At 53.2% G+C, this 16,489-nt stretch overlaps 1 protein-coding gene across 7 annotated transcripts in view; it reads right to left on the bottom strand.

Annotated features, from left to right (window-relative positions):
* Positions 1 to 734: 734 nt before the first annotated feature.
* The window catches only part of MVB12B (multivesicular body subunit 12B), a 55,720-nt gene continuing 39,965 nt past the window's right edge, over positions 735 to 16,489 (bottom strand). For 5 of the 7 annotated variants that reach the window (XM_041406395.1, XM_041406397.1, XM_041406396.1 and 2 more), the window contains 3 exons: positions 11,042 to 11,097; positions 9,720 to 9,779; positions 1,394 to 5,528 (listed from right to left, as the gene is read on the bottom strand). In XM_041406395.1, the coding sequence (XP_041262329.1) occupies positions 5,442 to 5,528; positions 9,720 to 9,779; positions 11,042 to 11,097 (203 nt within the window). In that variant the 3' untranslated portion in view covers positions 1,394 to 5,441. Of the gene's footprint in view, positions 794 to 1,393; positions 5,529 to 7,311; positions 9,621 to 9,719; positions 9,780 to 11,041; positions 11,098 to 16,489 lie in introns of those variants that run through there. The other 2 variants (XM_041406401.1, XM_041406402.1) reach the window with 2 other exon arrangements.

Raw genomic sequence — 16,489 nt, 5'->3', positions numbered from 1 at the left:
ACGGTGTGTGCTGTGCCACAGGACTGAGCCCTGGCAGCGAGGCTGGCAGCGCAGCCCCGGCTCGGCAGAGCTGCCCACGCAGCCACGGCCGGCACGGCGCAGCCCACTCTGCTTTGTGTCCTCCCCACACCCTCCTCCCTGCCAGGACATTCCACCAGGTGCCGGTGACAGCTCCCACGGCAGCCGCAGGATGCTGCTCCTGAGTTTTCTGCGGAACAAGTGGTACTGCTTTCAAAAGGTTATAAAAACATATGCCTGAAGAGAATGTCGGGAACTTGGGTATTAATCTCCCTTAATTCAAAGAGCACTCAAAATAAGCGAGACAGAAATACTGTCTGGGGTGAGAAGATGCCAGAGGTCAGATTGTGCACCACTAGCTTGGGTCAAGTTCAGAAGAATAATAACTTAGCACAAAGAAAAACAATTTTCAGCGCGGTGCAGTATTAGCCTGCCCTGGCGGAGCAGCCCAGTCCCTCCCCAGTGCCCCCAGCCCTGCAGGCTCCAGCCAGCACTGCTGCACTGCTGCAGCGTGGCCAGGGCTGAGCCCAGTGCAAGTGCTGCCCTCACTGCTGCCAGCATCACCGCCGTGCTGGGCATTGCTCCTGCCAGGCTTCACCCAACCCTGCCCCAGGAAACACAGCATTTCAGTTGGTTTGGACTTTGTACCTGTAGAGCAAGACATTTTGGATGCATTTTCCAAGGCTTTTTATATCCAATTTCCGAGGAAAAAAGTCCACAAACAAGAGCATATTCCCTATAGGGGATCGTGTTGCCACCTCTGCAGTTCACTCTTCTGATCCAGGTAGTTGTTTCAGTCGGAAAATCAAAACACAAAAGCACACAGAATTATCTGATTAAAACAAGTTTCATTTAACAAATTATATTAAGAATACAGACAGAGTTATCACACAATGAAACTTCCCTTTGTAAAATACAGGAGGGTCATCTAAAATAAATATAAAACATAGTAACATTCATAAGATTAATGCACAGTAAAATCACTTTCAGTAACCCAACCATCTTAGAAAACCACCTTGCAACTGCATAAAAGGTTTCCCTCTGCCATTTGCACGATGACAATTAAATCTGTTGCTCTTAGGAAACAATTTCACAACAAACGACCAGAATATCCAAAGTGTTTGGTTTCCCTGTGGTGAACGGACCGAGCAGCACCTCACAGAGCAGAGGAGCAGCCTCTGCCCCTCGGTAAGGCTGGGCTGCCCTGCTGTTGGGGGTCCCGGCTGCTGGGGGTCCCTGCTGCTGGGGGTCCCTGCTGCTGGGGGCTCCTGCTGCTGGGGGTCCCTGCTGCTGGGGGTCCCGGCTGCCAGGGGTCCCGGCTGCCAGGGGTCCCTGCTGCTGGGGGTCCCTGCTGCTGGGGGTCCCTGCTGCTGGGGGTCCCTGCTGCTGGGGGTCCCTGCTGCTGGGGGTCCCTGCTGCTGGGGGGCCCTGCTGTTGGGGGTCCCTGCTGCTGGGGGTCCCTGCTGCTGGGGGTCCCTGCTGCTGGGGGTCCTGGCTGCCGGGCCAGGCTCCAGGGCTGAGGTAATCATTTGGGTGCAGCGAGGCGTGCCTGCCTTTGGAGGAGCAGGAACAGCTCCCGGGCTGCCGTGGGCACGGGTGGGGGACAGACCCAGCGTCACCTGGGGAGCAGCGGGAGGTGAAGGCCAGCACGGCCAGCCAGCTCCATCCCGCTTCCCCTCGTGCCAGGAGACTCCAGCCCCACAGCAGAGGAGGTGCCAGGGCCCCTGAGGCATGCCCCTGCCTCTAGCACCACCTGGCACATGCAGTGCCCATGACAGGAATTCTCCAGGCTCGGCAGCGCGTGGGTTCAGTCTGGAGAGCTCAGGGCACCAAGGGAGCAGTGGTGGGTGTGAAACCAAACTAGCCCAATGCTACAGACTACCAACAACCTCCCACTGCACAGGAGGCACAGGAAACCTCCGACAAACACCGTGGGGACACGCAGGGACAGTCACAGGAAAAGTCTGACACAGTTTACTCCTATGGAACTACAGATACGAGGCGCTCCCGTAAGGGAAGACACCTGCTACAACTATTCACACTTGAATTTTATCACAAACTTCACACTCTACATCACTTTCTGGACTAACTTCTTGCCTTTCCGTGATCAACACAGCAGACAGCACAGCCTGGCCTGGGTGGCCACGAGTCACCTTGGCACATGACCAGCTTCTTGCCGTGAGGAATCCAGGAGGCAGCGTGTCACCAGGAATTCACATCAGAAGGCGTATTTTACAGTAAGCAAACCCCTCGCTGCTGCTTTTCTGTCTCTGTTGCAGATGTATAATAATTTGGCAAACTAACTTCTCCATCAGCCATAAGATTAAACTACCTAGAGACCAGTTTTGTTCTACAAATTCAGGCAAGGTAGCCAACAACATCTGGTAAAGCTCTGCAAATTCACTTCTGTTGCTTTCCACTGACTCCTCCCCTCCCCTTATGCTCCAGAAGGCTTCTCCTCAGCCAGACAACATCCACATCAGACTCCCTGCACATTTATTGCCTGGGCTAAGTCTTCCACAGTCACCTCTTGGACAGGGAGGGAGGTGCAGAGATGCTGGTACTGGCCATGGCACATGCCAGCACGGAGGACTCACTGTAAGGATGCAAGGACCAGCCTTGCAATGAGCTGCCGTGAGTACAAAAGTTATGGAGCAGCCAATAAAACCTTCCAGTGGAAATGCTGACCTGACAGCCCTGGTCTCGGGAATTCAGCAGTGCAATAAAAAAAGCTTCCTCTGATCAGTGGACTGAGAAGTTGACAGAGTCAACCACGCTGCGCTGTGTCTCGCTGTGCTTCCAAGCACTGGCTCTGAGCCCTCTCCCTTTTGGAATCACCTAATTTTGCAGCCTGTGGTTAGCAGGCCTGAGAGCTCAGCTGGCTCTCAGCAGGTGCAGCTTTTTGTTCAAAACACCTTCATTGTGTTTGCCCCAAGGAACTGCATCTGTCCTGTCTGTGCATTTGACGCAGGCTGTCCCCGCAGCGCCGTGCTGCAGGACCACACCATGGAGAGCAAACTCATCTCTCAAGGTTCTTTGCAGGTGAGTCCTGAAGCAGCTTTGCTGGCCCAGTGTTAGAGAGGGAGAAGTATACAAATATACCCTGAAGATGTAGATGCCTGTCCCGGCCCCGTGTCCTGCCAGTGTTTCAAGTATCCAGTGTTTCCTGTAGGTCACTGCAGAGCAAGCTGAGCAAACCTAGCAGCTGGTATAAATACTAAAGCACAGATTTTTCTCTTACATAAGGGACTTGAAGCTCTGCACCCATTTTCCCAGACACACCCAGGGAGTGTGGCACTGAGCGTGGGGCTCAGCTGCTCTCAGAACCTGCTCCTTGCTGAGCCCCATCCGCTGCAGCCCTGCCCTCCAGGCAGCTGCCCCTCAATCTCCCAGTGCAGGCACTGCCCCTGGAGCTCTGCAGACTGTGCTGGGCCCTGTGCTGGTCCACAGCCCTCGTTCCTCCACCGTGAGCAGGGCAGGTCAGCCCTCATCCCAGGGCTATGAGGAACGCACTGCTGCAGATGGCTCCTGCCTACCTGCCGTGACCACTGAGCCACAGGAGAAGCTATAAATGGGTGTCACAGAAAACTACAGAACAAATTACAAGCAGAAAAATAGAAAGACAAAAGATGGATGAGATGGGCACAGCACTACGGCACAGAGTGGATTTGAACTTGAAGTGAACCTGAGCCGAATGACCAAGCTGCCATGGTATGTTCATTTGTCGATGTCGGCATCATCAATCTGGCCTTTGTGAAGCCTGGCAGTGAGGTCTGGCTTTTCTTTACTGCAGGATAAATAACAACTAAAAATGGTGGTGCAAGCTCCAAGTAAACTAGCACTTCCAGGGGGTCACCCAAGGGCTCCAGAGCTGGTGCACAGCTTTAACTCTTTTGCCCAGAAACAATGTACACTGGAAACCAAACTGGCCTCTGTTCTCCAACCACATGGCCACTCTACAGACACAGCTCCAGAAAATTATTTACCTGATCAGAAGAAGCTGAAGCAAAGATCTGGACTCAGTTTGTCCCAAATGTATTTTGTGCTCTTTATCCCAGCAGTACAGCGTGGTGCCTTAAAACCAGAAATGAATCTTTGGACAAGAATTATTTTACTTATGTACAAATAAAAATATTAGCTGACAGTACAAAAACTGCTGTTAGTTACCACTCTGTGCAACTAGCAAATGCCAGATCAATCCAGGGGAGTGCAAAGTAGGTCAGGGCACGTGTATGACCCAGGCTGAGAGCAACAGCACTGTTACTGTTACCATGGCAATTGCGTTTCAGTGGGGTCAGGGAATCAGTATTTTACAATACAAAAAATTGTACGCTTTAATTCTTACTCCAAAATTGCCATTTTGCTGCCATGATGTATCTTTGTTCTACAGCAGAGACTTGAAAGAGCAGCACAGAGTCAGACGGGCACTTGTAAATAACTTACTACAGCAAAGGACTTCTCCGAGGCTTGCGCTTGGCTTGGGAGCAAGCCCGATCAGCGATCACAGGGAGGCAGAGGTCAGGGTTTAACACATCCCACTCTCATCCTGTGCCACGTCAGCGTTCAGTGCTTCCCCAAGAATGCCCAGGAAACAGGCACATCTCTTTTGTTTCAGCAGCTAGCGGGAACATGTCAGAGGACTGCCTCAATGACGGGCAGGTGACGGCATCCCGGTTGTCCGCAGGTCCATAGGGTCAGGGGCCACTGCCAGGCTGTCGCTGCCAGCATCCATCCAGAAACACAGGATGCTTGTTGCCCTAGGTCCACATGGACAGATGGACACCCTGTGCAAAGCAAAGGTGCTTCACCTCAGGACCCGCAGTGCACCTTGGGCACCCTGCCTGCCCTGCCAGTGCCCAGGGAGAGCCAGGGGCATTGGCTCCCCCAGCCTAGAGCAAATCCAGTGACCACAGCGGATGTGAGACTGATCCCAGCCACAGTGGAACTTCTGTGCCCGGACCGTGGCAGAGGGCTTGGCATTCACTGCAGGTGAGTTCTGCACCGGACTGAGCGCTGCAGGAGCCTCCTGCTGCAAGGTGTCGAGAGCCAGGCAGCTCCACGGCAGCTCGTGTGGCAGTACCCAGCCGTGCCTTCCACTGCTCCTTTCAGGGATAAGATCTCTCCATGCTCCGCAGGCCGCTGGCTGTGTCTGCAGAGGTTTGCTACAGCTCTGGCTGCTGTGACTGTCCTGCAGCAGGGTTGCAAAGTGGGGATGAGCAAGGGGCTGCGTCAGGCTCCCAGTCCTCGGTCTGTACTCAGCTGGAGAGGGGTGTGCAGTAGGGTAGGGCAGCTGCCCGAGGTGGAGCGGCGTGCGCAGGGGCGGTGCAGCGGCTGGTGGCGGTGGGGCGCGGGAGGAGGCCGGGGCGGCTCCATCCCGTGCCCTGCTCAGTAGTGCGCAGCACACGCGCTCCGGCCGCGGCCCCTCAGGACGGCGGCACCGGCGGGCAGCGCGTGGGGCTGGGCGGCAGGCGCGCCGCCGCGCTCTGCTCCGTGCGGAAGCTGTAGTCGTACTGTGGGCAAAGCAGAGAGAGGAACCTGGAGCACCGACCCACACACAGCACCGCGACAACACACGAAATGGAAGAATGAGAGAAAAACCGGGGCTGGCCACGCCAGGTGAACCTGCTGGTACCACCTGACCCCACATCAGTGACCTCCCCGGGTAGGGATCACCCCCCCTCAAAACCCAGCATTACCACAAACACGACCACACTCATCCTGTCCACAAATCAGCTAGTCAGAAACATTCCCCTGGCAAGTTTACTCAAACCACTACCATCAGAAATAACATTTTTGGCTGGCAAGAGGGTGAAAATCCCTATACAGCCATCGCTGTCCCTGCACCACGGGACAGCCCTGCAGCTGAGGGACGTGCACTGTAGCAGTGCCATCTCGTGGCACGCTGCGAGCGCACCCGCCACCCGCGGCCACCGGAGCCTTTCCCGTGGCAGGCGGGCGGCGAAGGCAACACCATACGGGCTGGGGGCTACCGAGGCAGGAGCTGCCCAGGAGCGCGGCACACCCGCTGCAGCGCCCCGTACGCGGGCTCTCCTCCCGTGCATCTCCCAGGGTCGCGTTTGTGGCTCTCGGAACGTCACAAACACATCCCCGTGCGTGCTCCTCGCAGCCGGGCTGGGACACGGGACGTGCTGCCAGCGAGGCGGTCCGGGCAACCATCAGCCATGCCGGTACCTGGCCCAGGGCCGTGCCAGCTGTACCAGGGCTGCGCCGCTTCCACCCAGCGCCGAGCTGCTTTTGGTGCGGGCTCGGGAGGACCCCAGCGTGACGCGGAGCCCCGGGAGCGCCGGTGCCGCGGAGCTCCGGGAGTGCCGCCGGTGCAGCGGAGCTCCGGGAGCGCAGGTGTCGCGGAGCCCCGGCAGTGCCGGTGCCGCGGAGCCCCGGGAGTGCCGCCGGTGCCGCGGAGCTCCGGGAGTGCCGCCGGTGCCGCGGAGCTCCGGGAGTGCCGCTGCTGCCGCGGAGCCCCGGGAGTGCTGGTTCCGCGGAGCCCCGGGAGTTCCGGTTCCGCGGAGCCCCGGGAGTGCCGGTGCCGCGGAGCCCCGGGAGCGCCGCTGCCGCGGAGCCCCGGGAGTGCCGCCGGTGCCGCGGAGCCCCGGCAGTGCCGGTGCCGCGGAGCCCCGGGGCCGGCAGGGGGCGCCGCGGCTTCGTGGCGGGCCGGGCCGGGCGGGCAGGGGCAGCCCGGGCCGCACCGGGGCGGGACCGGGGCGGGACCGGGAGCTGTACCAGGCTGGACCGGGGGCTGTACTCGAAGCTGTACCCCGGCTGATACCAGGGCTGTACTGGGGCTGTACCCGGGCTGTATCTGGGAGGTACCCGGGCTGTACTGGGAGCTGTACTGGGGGCTGTACCCGGGCTGTACCCAGACTGTACTGGTGCTGTACCCGGTCTGTACTGGTGCTGTACCCGGGCTGTACTGGGGCTGTACCTGGGCTGCACCAGAGCTGTACCCAGGCTGTACCCAGGCTGTACTGGGGCTGTACCCGGGCTGTACTGGGGCTGTACCTGGGCTGCACCAGAGCTGTACCCAGGCTGTACCCAGGCTGTACTGGGGCTGTACCCGGGCTGTACCCAGGCTGTACCTGGGCTGCACTGGTGCGGTACCCAGGCTGCACTGGTGCTGTACCTGGGCTGCACTGGTGCGGTACCCAGGCTGCACTGGTGCTGTACCCGGCTGTACCAGGCCTTTACTCCCCAGGGCCGCACCTCCCTGTCGCGATGCTGCAGCCGCTGGCACGCAATAGGCCTCATTTTTCAACACCCAAACGCATAAAGATGTCAGCTCAAACTGTTTACTAATTAACACTTAAAAAGACACAAATTAGATATGCGTGGCTAAGAGCAATTATAATCAAGACGAATCTCTCCAGTCATTGGGGAACTGAGGAAACTCCTAATTGCTGGAACCAATGTTTTAAAAGCTGAAATCATGCCAGTTAGCAAATATGTTCATTTAAAGAACATTTCATGTGACTGCACTCAGGAGAATTGACTACAAACATGCAAACAAGGAAAAATATTTCTGTGTAAAATTAAAATTTTAAGCTCTTCTAGATTTACAACTTCTTCATTAAATATATTTGCAAAAAGCAGCCCATGAAAACTTGCAGCAATTCAGTGGTTAAATGAACTGCCTTCCTTATCAGTTTAAAAGGAATGATGAATACTGGATGCTCCCTTTACTAATTAGACGTTTTACACCACGCCAAGCTCAAATGAAGACAGGGTGCACCCTGCCAGGGCCCAGACCGCTGCCCTCACTGCCACACATCCACCAGGGCTGGGAGCAGTGACAGTGCCACCACCTGCCCTGTGACCTGCCCCTGCCCAGGTGCCCGCTCCACCCTACCCAGGACAGGCAGGGGCAGCATGGACAAAGCCCAGAGCCCTGCTGGGAGACCTGCCAGCAGCACTGTCTGTCCTACACTCTCCTCTCTGTCCCACACCCACCAAATCAGCCACGAAGTGATGGCATGTGCTGCTTACACCTGCACTTCACCACCCCTGCATAGCACAGCTGTGCCATCCTGGGGCAGCGAGAGCAGCTCAGGTGCAGTCCAGGATTTGCACCTATTTCCATCATTTTCCTGACAGGGCAGAGTCCTCAAATTCAGCTGCCTGCAGCTTGGAGGATGGGTGCATACATCTGCAAATGTGGTGACAGAGAACAGTAATTCTTGGAATTCTTTGGGAATATTTTTTGCAAGGCATCTTGCTCCAGGGAGAATGTTCTGGCTGCTTTGGATATCCAGAAGATTTGCTGTAATGGTGCTATTGCTTGCAAGGGAAATAAAGCCACGCCGAAATTCACAATATTTATATGTGTAGCTCTCTATGTGCAGACAAGATGCTTCATCAAGGAATATGGGCTGCATAATCATACTTTTCATTACGCTGGAACGCACACAGCCTGCTACAGAGCAGGAGCTGTGGGAGAGCAGGCAGGTCTTGGCCTCTCCTCCCTGGCCCACACAAGTGACTGCAGCGCTGCTGTCCCCACGCCCTGCCAGCCTGCGAGGGCACAAGCAGGGCTGTGCAGCCCAGCCCCCTCCAGGCAGCCCCCCAGCTGCCAGACCTCTCCCACAGCCAGGCAACACACAGAGACCATGCAGCAGCAAACTCAGCACCACATGGATTCTGCTCCCTGGCCAGCTCAGGGCAGGGGTGGGAATGCAGCCAGGCACCTGGAAGGGCCCTGAGCATCCCCTGCTGCCAGGGACCCTCCTGACAGCCACGGGCAGTCCCAGAGAGGTGGCATGAGTGCCACGTGGCACGCTGCAGTGCCTGTGGCACTGGTGCATCTGTCAGCCACTGCCCCTGTCAGGCAGCATCTTCAGATCCACCACTGCAGCCCCTGCAGTCCACAGGGAGCCTGCAAAAGCCCTGGCAACTGGGCCTGGCCATCGTCTTGTACTCAGACAAAACTTTCAGGCACAGGAGGGTGGATCTGGGCAACTACACTCAACTGGAATAAGGAAGTGGAGAAACTCTGGGGAATCTGGCAGCTTTGTGATGCCATCTTCTCACTCTGTCCCTTGAACCCAGCTGGATGGCATAGGAGGAGGCCTTTGTGACCAGTGGTGCCTGAAGAAGCATGTGCTGCTGAGACAAGTTTCTTCCTAGTCTGAGACTTCAGATGTGAAGCGTGATGTGACCTTTGCAGAGCAGAGAGCTCCTCGGCACCGTGCCACACACGTCATGCATGAGCCAGAACACCCCCTCAGAACCCCCCCTGGTTTGCTGGCTGCCTCCTCCCTGGCTCCTCAAGCATTCACTCCCACTCAGTGCAGCCCAGCTCTCCCAGCAACAACTTCCCAGCATCAGCAAACTAAAGACTCGTGAAGCTGTTTACCTGACCCTGCTGAGTCAAGTCCATCTGCCCCCTGACATGCAAGAGGCACCTCAGGGTGTTCTGCCACTGCCATGTATTGTTAATACATGAGAAAGCAAGACAGACACCTGGAAATAAACAGAAGGCCCCACACACTGACATTAAATTCACCACCTGAAGTGTCTTCACTCATCACAGATCATAGAGGGCATCCCTGGCCCTGGGCTTACTGCTTGACTTTATCCATCCTCTGTGACTTGGGAGAGACAAGAAAAGTATTTTCCATAAGGGAAGGGTTCTTAAAAGAAGTGAACACAGCCCCCGTGATTTGCTCAGTGCCTGGCTGGCTACTTACCTCCTTTTCGATTTCTGCAAGGGTTTTGATTGTGATGCCCAAGAGATCAACCGGCTGCATCTGGCAAGAAAGAAACAAAAATGTCAAATTCAGGGTCAGGGAGGGGCTGTGTGTTTGTTTGTTGTTGTGCTCTGTTTCAAGTCAGCAAACACTCCATCACTGGAGATTTAGAGGCACCATCTGTAAACACAGGCAGGATCCTGCTCCTCGTTCCAGCCCGCGGTGGGCTGGGGCTCCCTCAGCACGACAGGTGACACTCACCTGGGAGCTGCTCTGTGCAGGAGAGCTGCCTCCTCCCCGCTGCACAGCACCCCGGGTCTGCGGCTGCAGCACGAGGTGCGAGCAGCAGCAGCTGCAGGGAGCCCTGACCAAACTGACCATATGGTGGCAATGGTGTCTAAAGGATCCGCCGGGAGGATTAGCACGGCCTAATCTCCCTGCATTTGTCCTCACAGCGGGGACTTCAGATTTCTGGGAATAATGGCCCATAAACAACCCTCTCAGAAAGCAAGGGATGTGAAAAACCGCTGTCAGCAGGAAGAAGAAAGCAGAAAGCTGGAGCACTACTGAAAAATCAGACACAGCTGATGGCCCAGTGTTTGCCTTAACAGCTTCCTGTAAATTGATTTTTAAAAAGATGCCGCTTTAGGATCGGATGGATTCAGGAACTGCTAGTGGGATGCTGAATCTTTGAGCTCTGGATCATCAACCTTAACAAGCACTGGTCCAGTGGCACCCAGAGGTCATTCTGAACCAGCAGCAGTGTTTCTGTCTGGTGAAGCAGACGTGCCCTGCCCGTGCTGGTGGCCGTGCCCGCTGAGAGCAGGCACCACCCAGTGCCCTCTGCAGCTCGCCCGCAGCCAGGCAGGACCCTGGTGGCAGCTGATGGCACTGGAGTGCACTGTGCCATTACCACTGCCCTGAACTTCTGGAGTGACAACAGGAAGCAGTAAAGCTGTTGGCACTGTGCCATCCTCACAGCAGGTAAATGCAGGAGAGCTCCACCTCTGCAGCTTTCCTTACAATCTACGCTAAGAAATTAGAAATGCTTTCAGCACCTGGGAGTCCCATTGCCATTCCTATTTTTGATGGTAATAAACCCTGAAATCCCAGGACAATTCAGTTTTAGAAGCAATCTGGCAAAAGCCTTTCCCATCTAACGGGCAGCTATTGTGACATGCAACCTCAGCCCATCTCAAGCACTGGATATGTAGTACTTGGCCCCACAACAGAACTCCCAGAAGCAGGTAATTTGTCTTGATGTTTTGTGATCGCTGCCCATGAAACGATGGATTTCAGACACTGGAGAACAACAAACTCACCCCTTCAGGAGCGCAGGCAAACTTCTCCGAAATCATAAAAGGCACTCCATCCATTGCTGAAAGGGACAAGACATCACATGTGACGTTTCCAGCTGCCTTCTGACATGCAACTTCACACATTCCCAGTGACAGATCAAGTATTCACAGCACTGACACATGACTGATTGCTCCCAAACGTTACTGCCAGCCTTTTTCTCCCTCTAAACTGCCAGTGGTTTCTTTCCATTTAAGACATAGCGGGGTCAGTCCCTACCAAGCCAGGAATCCAACAAATTCTCCTTGCTCTATCCATATATGATTTCATGGCCTCAATTTTGCATTTTCCAATTTGCTGCAGCTGGCAAAGCAGGACAGTATTTGAAACTGGAAGGACACACTTCTATTTATCACCTCCTCACCAAACCTGGCCTGGCAGAGTGTAAACTCCACAGTGAGGAGTGGCTCAAACACTTGCAAACCACATCTGGAGGATGTAAACCAGTGGAATATGGAGACAGACATAAGGACATGACACCACATGGCACAGCCTCATGTCACATGGCCCAGCTTTTTCTGTAGCATAACCTTAATGGTACTCAAAGCACTGTTTGTTTCAAAGCACTGCACCCACAAACCCAGTGCTCCTCTGTCTGCTGTTTCTAACTTGTACAGCACCACTGAGTTACCATGTTAGTGATTAAACAAGGGTCATTTAAAAATACTCAGCCTTTTACATTTGCTTTATCTATTTTCAATATAAAACCCCCCTCCACGGGAGCAATTTTGTTATCAAAGGTGCTGCATGGCAGCCACAGCCCAAAGGAAAACAAAAGGAAACAGATGAAAAGCAGCATCACCAAATCCAGGAAGTTTTAAACCTGAAAGACCATCTGCACTTGTTATCCGACAGAAACCCTCTTTGATCAGCCACACGCCAGCCTTTGTAAAGTAATCTAAAGGCTGAGCTGGGGAGTGTGTGCGTGCCCAGAGCCCCCGAGCCCCCGGCCGCGCGCTCCAGCCCACCCGGGGCTCGGCGCAGCAAAGCAGCAGATAAAAGCAGGGTGAGCCAAGGGCTCCACGGCGCAATTAGCACTCTCCTAAACAAACGAGCTTCAACAGAGCTGTAATTAAGCAGGCCTGTAATTAAGTATATGCCCTTTATCATAACGATCATGCTTAAAAATGGCACGATGCATGGAAGTGTGTTATTAACGCTGCACTCCCCGAGCGCGGGAGCGTGCCGTGTCAGGCCCGTCACCAGCCCTGCTGCTAAAATGCATTAAAGGCAGAGAGCAGGACACAAGGTGCTCGTTCAGCGTCTCCTTTCTCAGCCAGGCACCAGTGTCATGGGGGGTTAAATACTGCCAGTTCTGGAAACTTTGCAGAAACGAAGCCCTGGGCGGCCACGGCCACTGCCTGCCCCAGCACCAGGTGGGCAGCAGCCCCCAGACCTTCACCCCCGGCTCAGCTGGGCTCCAGGAGCCCTTTGGGGCTGCAGGCAGGAGGGGGGACCCCCAGGACAAGGTGCACGGGGAGCAGCACTCCCCCCTTGCATGTGCTCCCCGGCTGAGCAATGCCCTGAACAAAGCAGATGCTCTGGGGGCAGACCCTTCTGTGCCCCCCACCTCACCTGTGGGGTCCCCTGCTCAAAGGATGAGACACCCACTGCTGCTGCTGCCCACCATGGGCTTTTTCATATTCATGAGGACTTCAAGGGTGTGCTCTTCTCCCTCAAAATGGAACAAAATAAAGCTGGATTTCCGAAGAAAAACTGTTTCCAATGGCTGTTTGCTGCCTCCCAGGATCAGCTCATTCCTGAGGGTCACAGCTAATTAACTCAGGCACTGAAATTAGTTAAAAGAGTTGAAAGGAGCCAGCAGCCAAAAGCAACCTCGCAAAGCCCTGCCCCAGAGGACAGTGTTCCATGCACCCCTGACAGCAGGAAGGGGATGGGTGCCTCGGTGAGGTGTGGTGGACATGTCCCTTCATCGGTGCAGGAGCACCAGAACACACAGCCAGCTTCCACCTGGTGGCTGCTTCTTCACTGTAATTTACCAAGACTTGCTCTCAGACTCTAGTGGGGAGGACACCAAAGCATGCTCTGGAATTCAACTTGCTAGCTCGCTTAGAAATCCTCTCTTTAATCTGTGAAAGTATTGTCACCCTTCTCTAAGCACTCGAGAGATGCTGCCTTCTGTGCTGCAGACTCCAACTAAATCTCAGTTGTCAAATTAGTAATTCATCTTTCTTGAATAACTATATTTTTAGCCAAGCTACCAGATTTAAATAATCAGACCTGCCAATGCTACCCTAATTTAAACATGCTGACGAACTTTCACAGGCAGCATCAGCTAACATAATGAGTTTCTGGATGACAAAGAACTTCAGACGGTAGTTCTCTACACTACCCAGCGTAATAAGCACTTGTTCTTTTCTACAATGTGCACATAAAAGAGAAATCTAAATAATAGTTGCCGTAATTATCTTGAAAAATATGTGGTGATTAATGGTGATTATGAAAATCTGTATAATTGCTCGCTAACGCTCCAAAGATCAGATGCTCTCTTGAAGCAACCATCAGTGAAGAACTTGGAAACACTGGAGCTTCCAAGCTGCTGTCCCTGTGGGAGCGGGATCACCCGTGTGCCAGCTCAGCCTTCACCCTCCCGTGACCTCTGCCAGAGGTTCCGGGATGTCCACGCTGTGACGCGCGCGTCATTGCGGCTGAAAGCACCAAGTTCAACCTGTTATTTATGCAAATAATTAATTACTCTTGTATCCAACTCACAGTTTGTCATGACACATTAATGACTTGATAGACTTCTATGAACTAGTGAGCACAGGACAGCAGAGCGCTTTTATCGTCATTTAATTTAAAAACGATCCTGTGTGAAATTATCTAGTTGTGAGTGATGGAAGCATAAAGAACAGACTCAGCAAAGCTTCTTTTGGATCATTGCTTTATTAATGGTAACGTCAGGGAAATGAAAAATGCTAACATTGTCATATTTAACTCCTGGGTACAGATGAATCGCTGCCTCAGAGCCTGGCAGTGAGTGCTAATTCCTCACACCACGACTGGGGGGATACACAGCCACGGAAGAGTTTATACACCTCGACTCCCAAGGAAATAACAGCTGTTTCTGCATTAAATTCTCACCATAAGCTTTTATAGCTTTGGATTTCTTTATTGCTGTTTTTGCATCGCCTTTAACACTAGAATTTTCAATTTCTGATATTAAAAATATTTAAATAAATAAATCGATCCCTTGCAAAATGTTTTCCTGCATGACTGAAAATGAAGAACTGTTAATCCAAACCAACAAAAACCCCAACACTGAGTGCACTACTACCACCTTTAAAATTTAAATGACCTTAGATTTTAGAAAGGGCTTTCTCTAATGCTGCAGAACTGTTCCTATTTTCCCCAGACCTGAATGCTAACAGTGTGTTTATCCTTTACCAAGAAGAGTATCTCATAAACCAGCCTACAGCAACACCATAAAACCAGCAGAGCTTCCCTGCTTAGAGAAAACTTGATTTCCAGCTAAATGGCACCAGAGGAATCTGAAAGCAGATTGAGAATGGGGGGCTGGCACAGAGCTCTGGCAGCCCTGGAGGGGAGCCCCTGTCTGGTGCTGCCCTTGGTACAGGGAGCCATGCAGAAGCATGAAGAAATGAAACAGTTTGCAACACATCCAGAGAAGGGTGTGAGCTTTTCAAACCAAACCAGCTCTCCATGATGCTCCTATTCCTGTATTTCTATACACAGAGATTTAAACAGCAACCTGAACAGTAAATGTGTGTGCTCTTTGTGCTACAGTGCACCAAGGCCCATATGGAACCACACCAAATCACTGATGGCAAAACCTCAGGGCCAAAACACAAAAGCAGCCTTTCCTGACGGCTCCTGCCAAGCCAGCTGCAACAGGGAACTCCAGCTGTGCTCCCCAGCTGCAGACACCAAGCCCAAGACACACACAGCTTCTTTGTGTCATACAAAGAGGCACAGAGGTGCAGGCTCAGCACAGGGCTCAGCTCTGCTTGCCCGAGGCACAAGCCCAAGCCCATGAAAGCCCCAGAACACTTGATGTGGCTCTGGGGGCAGCTGCTCTGCAGGCCCTGTGGCTGCTGGGCAGCAGGAGCTGTCCCCAGGGCTGTCGTGGGGCACAGCCAGCGGGGAATGCCCAGCCCAGTGCCAGGCAGCAGGGTGGCAGCAGCACCAAAACACCCAGTGCCTGGTGCAGTGAGTGGGACAGCAGGGGCCTCCTGGGCTGGGGAAGGAACCTCTGCCTTGGGAAAGGTTTACAGCTTTCCTGTTCCTCTTGAAATGACTTTGATTAAAAAAACAGACCTGGACTAAATTTTCATTTTTGCTAATTTGATTGTCAGCCTTGATTTTCTCCGTTTCCTGCATAGCTCATGACATGGCACAATTAGTTCTTTACTGCTAAGATCAAGCCACGAAAACACTTGAAAAAGTACCCCTGGATTTGATTATTTTCTTTTTTAAATAAAGTGAAGGTTAAGTACTGCATGGTGACGCCTGAGGAGCACCTCAGCACTGTGACTCCATCAGCACCAGAGAACATGGAGAGACTTCAAACAAGCTCTTCAAATTGCAAGTGTTTAGGAGCTCTTGATTTTATTATTTTTTAATAAAATGTCCCCTTTGAAGTCTCTGCACCACACTAAACTTCAAAGATCACACCTTAGCATGTGCTGTTTCCAAGCCACAACCCTTAATTAATTAGAGCAGAGCAGATACAAACCAGGGCACTCGCATGGGGCTGAGGCAGAGCTGGGACAGGGCCTGCTTAGTGATGGGGAGGCAAAGGGAAAGGCAAAGGGAAGGGAAAGGAAAGGGAAAGGCAAACAAAAGGCAAAGGAAAGGCAAAGGAAAGGCAAAGGGAAAAGGAAGGGAAAGGTAAAGGGAAGGGAAAGGGAAAGGAAAGGCAAAGGAAAGGCAAAGGAAAGGGAAAGGCCAAGGAAAGGAAAGGCAAAGGAAAGGGAAAGGCCAAGGAAAGGAAAGGCAAAGGAAAGGGAAAGGCCAAGGAAAGGAAAGGCAAAGGAAAGGGAAAGGCCAAGGAAAGGAAAGGCAAAGGAAAGGGAAAGGCCAAGGAAAGGAAAGGCAAAGGAAAGGGAAAGGCCAAGGAAAGGAAAGGCAAAGGAAAGGGAAAGGCCAAGGAAAGGAAAGGCAAAGGAAAGGGAAAGGCCAAGGAAAGGAAAGGCAAAGGAAAGGGAAAGGCCAAGGAAAGGAAAGGCAAAGGAAAGGGAAAGGCCAAGGAAAGGAAAGGCAAAGGAAAGGGAAAGGCCAAGGAAAGGAAAGGCAAAGGAAAGGGAAAGGCCAAGGAAAGGAAAGGCAAAGGAAAGGGAAAGGAAAGGGTAGGGAAGGGAAAGGAAAGGCAAAGGCAAAGGAAAGGCAAAGGAAAGGGAAAGGAAAGGAAAGGAAAGGAAAGGAAAGGAAAG

This window comes from Onychostruthus taczanowskii, unplaced genomic scaffold (assembly GCF_017590055.1).
Source record: "Onychostruthus taczanowskii isolate IOZ18803 unplaced genomic scaffold, ASM1759005v1 scaffold25, whole genome shotgun sequence".
In the NCBI taxonomy this organism is placed as follows: domain Eukaryota; kingdom Metazoa; phylum Chordata; class Aves; order Passeriformes; family Passeridae; genus Onychostruthus; species Onychostruthus taczanowskii.
The sequence above is the reverse complement of the archived record's forward strand: the minus strand, read 5'-3'. Positions and strand labels throughout refer to the sequence as shown.